The sequence below is a fragment of the Primulina eburnea genome, chromosome 18 (assembly GCF_022965805.1).
Source record: "Primulina eburnea isolate SZY01 chromosome 18, ASM2296580v1, whole genome shotgun sequence".
Lineage (NCBI taxonomy): Eukaryota > Viridiplantae > Streptophyta > Magnoliopsida > Lamiales > Gesneriaceae > Primulina > Primulina eburnea.
This window is the reverse complement of record NC_133118.1, coordinates 29,283,405-29,289,842: the sequence shown is the minus strand read 5'-3', so window position 1 is coordinate 29,289,842 and position 6,438 is coordinate 29,283,405. Positions and strand designations below refer to the sequence as shown.

Below are 6,438 nucleotides of genomic sequence, written 5' to 3'. Positions count from 1 at the left end.
TAGAACTGCAGCTATTTCGATTTTGGACGATTTTAGTCATTTTTATTGGAACATAAAATATAAATATGTTAATTTTCATGTCAGCATCATATCATCACTGCATTGGTTCCATAGTAAAGACAAGTCAGAAAATAGACTAAAATTACGAGAAAAAACAAAGATATCATACTAAAACTTAAATTTTATAAAGATCACAAATAGACAACAAAAAAAACAATTTTCTATCTACAAGTATAATAATATTCGCAAAACAAAACAAAAAAAATCAGCAACTTATCGGAAGTTAAAAATTTTGAAAACTAAAATAATATTTTATAAGATCGGTTTCTTTGGACGGCTGAGATTGGATGTGATAAAAAATTGTGAGATCGTTTAAAATGTATGAATGAGATGTTGAATAACAATTGACAACATAACAATAAATTTGGCATAAGACGATAAACTATAATTTAATTATCTTTTTTTAATAATCGATGAATATTAATAAAAAAACTATAAATTATAATTTTACTTTCAATGATTTGATTGATGTTAGCCATATTTGAGGAATCGTCTCACAGTCCTCTTTTGTAGCTCATTCCCAGCTCTCTCTGGGAGTAAATGAGCTGATATCATCAGATATTGCAAAATTATACATACAAATCTCTGTCAAAGGGTAGCAAAATGTGACACGACCCGTTAATTCGATATGACCCAACACGAAAAAAATCAGGTTCGGGTTAGGGTTTTTTGGGTTTGGGTCGGGTTCGAGTTAGTGCCAGGTTAGACGGGTTTCGGGTTGGGTCGCGGGTTGACCCGAATTTTTTTTTGAAAATATTACCTATATTTTTATATATTGTATGTTTGAATTTGAAAGTTTAATTATAGAAAATTAAAAGTATATTTACTAAATCAAATAAAAAATTGTTAAATCGGAAATTTTGTTATTATGTGTTTAAATTAAAATATTATTATTTTTTATTTTTCGAATTTTTTCATTGATTTTTTAAAAATAAATAAATAAAATTCGAGTTAGGCCGGTTGAGACGAGTTAGACGGATTCGTGTTCGGATTGGGGGGTTTCAGGTTGCTTCGGGTTCGGGTTGAGAAAAAAATAAAAAAGAAATACGCGGGTTGACCCGAAACCCGACCCACCGACCCGATTGACACCCCTGTCCGTGTCCAAATCCTCTAATATAAACTAGGGAAAATTGCAGGTTGCTTCTTCATTGGCTTCATGGGATGCGTATTCTTCCAAGAACTTCTACAAGAATTCAAGTTTCTATTCGATATGTTTGTTTCTCACAAGGTATGGAATATTGAAAACACAAATGAAGTTACATTTTCAGCAATGTATTGCTACATCTTGTGTGTCATCTCCAACTTTGAGAGTAATCCACCAAGACAAAAACTTGTGTGAGACGGTCTCACGGGTCGTATTTGTGAGACGAATCTCTTATTTGGATCACCCATGAAAAAGTATTACTTTTTATGCTAAGAGTATTACTTTTTATTGTGGATATGAGTAGGATTGACCCGTCTCACAGATTAAGATCCGTGAGACGGTCTCACATGAGACTCACTCATCCACCAATTACCACGATTGAGAGGAGAAGTCCCCCGCAATTATCTGCAACTGTCTTCCCGGTTTCTTGTAATTTGAGAGGGCAAAGTTCATCACCAATTATGTGCAACTGTCTTCCCGGTTTCTGCAGCCAAATGCTTCAAGAAGAATATGCTGGAACTTATTCATTCCGTCCCCATTCTCATGATCATCACGGCTCATCGTTCCAAAGGCCGCGCAACAGACAACATTATTCGACAGCGAAAATATGTCAACAAACTCAAATCTACAGGAGGACTCCCATGTTCAGATACACGAAGAATCATGACTGCTACCATCAAACTGTCACCGATATCATCTGGGATAGACCTGAAAGTTAGGATGTTCCGTTTCGGAGTACTCGAGCAAAAGAACATGATATAGATGGAGACACTGCCGGTATAAGGACAAGCAAGCTAAAAGCTTTTAAAAGCCGCATATCGGTTTGTTTTCCAGTTTAAAAAAACAGTAAAATCCAGTGTCTCCGTGTCTGTATAATCATGTCAAGAAATAAGATAAAAAAAACAAGTTTGCAAATAATGAGAAGCAGAGCTAAATGGCTTCATTGGAGATTGCCCCATGACGCTAATCATCACGCAATCCCCTGGTTTTGTTGCGGCGCAGCGCTTATATTATTAATCTATCATAAATGCAATTTTTTTAGGACATTCATAGCATGACATACAGAACTTGGGGCAATGAACATGACTTGGAATACTTGAAACCTCAAGAGACTGACTATGCCACAAAGATGTTAGTTGGATTTGTAAGTGATATCAACTCCAGCTGTTGTTCCGAATTAATTCAGCATGGTGTTTCTTGTAGCCAGTTCTGCCATCTCATTATCTCAGAGTCTTTTTCATGGGATCGTCCCATCCTCATCCTCATCCTCATCCTCATCCTCATCCTCATCTGTGATTAAAATAGGTAAACACCATCAGTTTTCTTACAATAGTCCGATCTGCAAGCATATGTCATATCTGATTTATTGCGCTTCTGAACCAATTTCCAGCATATTCATGATTATTCTATTGTGTGAGGCTAAATAGTTTACAAAATGCAATTGAAATGATTCAATGTTAATACCTGTCTGTGATGATTCAGAATCATCTGCTGCGTCTTTCATGATCCTATGAGCAGCAAGATAATAGAATAAATTCATCGAACCCGGAAAACGATATTATTTCATGTAGGACACACGAAAGCTATAAATTAGTTGCTACAATAGATTCATACCTGAAAGCTTCAAAAAACATACGTTTAGAATGCCTCTCTGCAGAATACACATTAATAACTTGAAAATCATCATTTCCATAGCTCAGTTGTATCTCACGTATTTCGTGTGCTGAATCCCAGACAGAATCATCGCACTCATCCAACCCAATTGTGGTAAGTGTCATGCTTTCTCCAAACCCAGATGGTATCTCGACTAAACAGTAGCACCATCGAATGATGAGGCGCTGGAGGCTTGGAAAGTGATCAGACTCGGCTATCCAATGCTTCAACTCCAACCCTTCAAGTACCAAAACTTTTAGTTGACAGAACTCGTCTTCATTTGGTTCCCACTCTGTCCCTACGCAAGCGTTATCCTTCAGTTTGAGAACTTCGAGATTGGGTAACGAGCCTATAATTGCCAGTTCTTGCCATGGAATTCTAACCCCACCTAAAGTTAAAGTCTTAAGCGATGCTGGAAAATGAACCGTAAACATCGACTTCACTGAGCAACTTGGGTCTGGAACTACACGTATCTTCAATGCTTTGAGTTGATGCAGGTTGCCAAGATTCTCAAGTTGGTAGTACGACCATTCTTTTTCCATCAAACAGCGACGATCATAGGAAATGTCAATATTCTTGATGTTTGGAATCCTCTGCAACATTTCCTCTGTGAACTTAAAATTCCATAACCCTGAAAGGGTCTGGAGATCTTCGAGAACTACACATTTTCTGTAAATGTCGAATCTGGCAGCTGTAGGATCAAGAAAATTAGCTCCGTAACACCTTACATACCTTAAATGTGACATGATCCAGATTTCCACAGGCAAGTAATTTTCACCACATAGATTGATATCTGGAACCATGATTAAAGTTTGGAGATTCCATAACTTTGTTATTGAAGCAGGTATATCCCCATTACAAGCCAAAGCGATGTAACGTAGATTCAAAAGCTCCATAACTTGACATGGAAATTGAGAAAATACTACATCAGTAGCATGTAGTACCTTAAGAAGTTTGAATCTTAAGAACAAATCCGGGGAAGGTGGCCATTGTCCTAAAGAAACAAGCGAGCGAACATATGAAGTCGATAACATGGAGTCAATATTAAACCGACATCGCCTGAACTCTTTATGAATGCTTACACGACGCTCACTTGCTGGAGTTGTCGAAAATAGATATGCCGGACTTCCTATTATTTGAAGGAACTTCTCATGTTTAGCTTCTTCTATGCAGAAGTCGAGTAAGAGGTCATGGATCCTGAAAGCTTTGATCTTGCCTTCAGAGTTCTTCCGAGACTTTAAAATCAGGCTTCTGTCAAGCAGGTCATCCACACACCTCTCTGCCAACTCTTCTAAGCTTCGACCGTGAGCTTGTCCGAGAAAACCCTCAGCAACCCACATCATGGTGAGTTTGGAAACACTCAACTCTTGATTTTTGGGAAAAATTCCTATATAAAGGAAGCATGCCTTCAAATATTGAGGCAAGTAGTTGTAGCTTAACCGTAGTATAGCCGAACATCGATCATCACTTGAAAACACAAATGAAGTTACATTTTCAGCAACAGATTGCCACACCTCTTGTGTCATCTCTAACTTTGAGAGTAATCCACCAATGACAACAATTGAGAGGGGAAGTCCCCCACAATTTTGTGCAATTGTCTTTCCAATTTCTTGTAAATTTAGAGGGCAAGTATCATCACCGAAAACTTTAGCACATAGCAGCTCCCAACTATGATCATTATTTAGTAAACCAATTTGATGAAGAGTCCCAGAAGGACTAGCATATGCAGCCACATCGGCAATCCGAGTGGTCAACACGATCCGGCTTCCAGTTTCGTCATCTGGAAACATCATTTTCAAGTCGTCCCAGGCACTAGTATCCCAAATATCATCTATCACCATGAGGTACCTTCTTCCCTTCAAGTTTTGGTAAACATCAAGTCCTAATTGATCACCCTTAGACGATTTATTCATCGAGTCTAGTATACTTGACATGATATCTCTTATACTATATGATTGAGATATAGTGACCCAAGCACGAATATCAAACTGATGTAAAACATATGGATCATTATAAGCATGCCTTGCCAATGTACTCTTACCGATACCTCCCATCCCTACAATCGAGATGACCTCGAGTGCAGATGATTGCCCTGTTAGTTGATCCTTAATCTGCATCAAGTACTCATCAAATCCCACCATTAAGTTCTTTTTAGAACTTGATGAATCGTTACATAAAGCATTCGGAGGTTCTTTGCAGGTCTTTATCTTCTCTTCCTTAAAGGAACGTGTTCTTCCTTTGATCTCCAACCCGGCCATTTGTCCCTCAATCTGTGTCACCTCTCCAACTAAGGAATCAACTTGCTTCATCACAGGCTCAATTTCCATTTGCCAAATCATTTCCTCCGAGTTACACAGATGGTCCAAATGAAGATCCATGGAATCTTCTGCTTCATACGCTGCATCTCTAATTCTTCTTCCCAGAAAAGTTTCATTCTCGTCGCTTGCATGGGATGGATGTTCTTCCAAGAACCGCTGCAAGAACTCAAGTCTTTCATGGAAGGATTCAATATGTTTCTTCTCACGATGTCTGAGAAATATGTAAGGGTGAATGAGGATTTGCTGAAGAGTCAGCTTAAGCGAGATCATAGCAGCATAAGCCATCTTCAGTTACATACAAAACGGAAGCCTGCAACAAAAGCATTAAGTTTGCTATAAACTAATAATTTGTTAAGGGAATAAATTGGGTAGACATGATTAAAATAATCTGGATAATTGTGTGTGATTCTGACAATTAATAGAAAATTTGCTGGATAATTGTGTCTGATTCAGACAATGAATAGAAAATTGGCTGGATTTGTCGTTTGTCTGGTTCACTTTTAAGCTGTTTGTTTTGAGTAGTTCCATGTGAATAGATGGAAAATTGTTTAGTATTCACACTCAAGCAGCCTCTTTTTGAATGGTTCAGGATGATGACTTTTTCGGTTTATTAACTTTTTAATTTTAGGTTTAGCTCATTAAGTTTTTGATTTTTATTATTTGGGTCTAATTGCTGATATGATATCGAATGTAATTCCAAAAACGAAACTTTGGAAACGAACTTTATTGTGCTGAAATCAAATTTCGAAAAGTTAATTTATCAGAAATCAAATGAGAAGAGTTGCTAGACAAAAAAAGACATTTTTTTTTTGTTCCTAACTCTTCATTCTCTCATTTTACCATCCAAAATTTAGAGAGCTGTAGTTTGATATATTGTGAGGCAATTTTCTCTTATCAATAGATATTTCAGATTTTGTTTTTTTTAAAAAAATTATTTGGTAGATGGAGGCTATGACTTATAACACACAAATTATTATAATAAAATTGTTTTCATCTAGTGTTCGCCTTTGATCTCTTTGGAAATGATGCTCGATCTTATGTTATTATTCAATGACCAATTCATGTTGTCATGTCCCTAGCCCAGGCCCGTTCCGATTGTACAATGGGCTCCTATAGCAACTACTTCGTATTCGTCTTCATTTTACGAAAATGATTAACCCAAGTTGCTATAGAAGTCCATTGTAGCTCATTATAAACTAATTATTAAATCTTTAATTTTTAAGATTTGAGATAAGATCACACATGTAACTTTTTTAGTTGGGC

At 36.9% G+C, this 6,438-nt stretch overlaps 1 protein-coding gene across 2 annotated transcripts; it reads right to left on the bottom strand.

The window, feature by feature from the left end:
* Window positions 1-1,629: 1,629 nt before the first annotated feature.
* LOC140820240 (putative late blight resistance protein homolog R1A-3) lies at window positions 1,630-5,897 on the bottom strand. 2 transcript variants are annotated; one of them, XR_012115386.1, is made up of 4 exons: window positions 2,819-5,897; window positions 2,669-2,712; window positions 2,308-2,494; window positions 1,630-1,901 (listed from the first exon to the last, which is right to left on the bottom strand). XR_012115386.1 is itself a non-coding variant. In XM_073180577.1 (3 exons), exons 1-3 carry the CDS (start codon window positions 5,458-5,460, stop codon window positions 2,442-2,444), a joined length of 2,739 nt encoding a protein of 912 aa, XP_073036678.1. In that variant the 5' UTR covers window positions 5,461-5,897; the 3' UTR covers window positions 1,630-2,441. The 2 variants fall into 2 exon arrangements, 1 of the variants encoding a protein (XP_073036678.1); XM_073180577.1 differs by having other exon boundaries at window positions 1,630-2,494.
* Window positions 5,898-6,438: the final 541 nt, after the last annotated feature.

Coding starts and splice junctions, on each gene's coding strand:
- LOC140820240 (XM_073180577.1), bottom strand. CDS start 5,460: ATGGCTTATGCTGCTATGATCTCGCTTAAGCTGACTCTTCAGCAAATC. Junction 2,713..2,818: donor ATGTTTTTTGAAGCTTTCAG/GTATGAATCTAT, acceptor TGCTGCTCATAG/GATCATGAAAGACGCAGCAG. Junction 2,495..2,668: donor TTCTGAATCATCACAGACAG/GTATTAACATTG, acceptor TTTTAATCACAG/ATGAGGATGAGGATGAGGAT.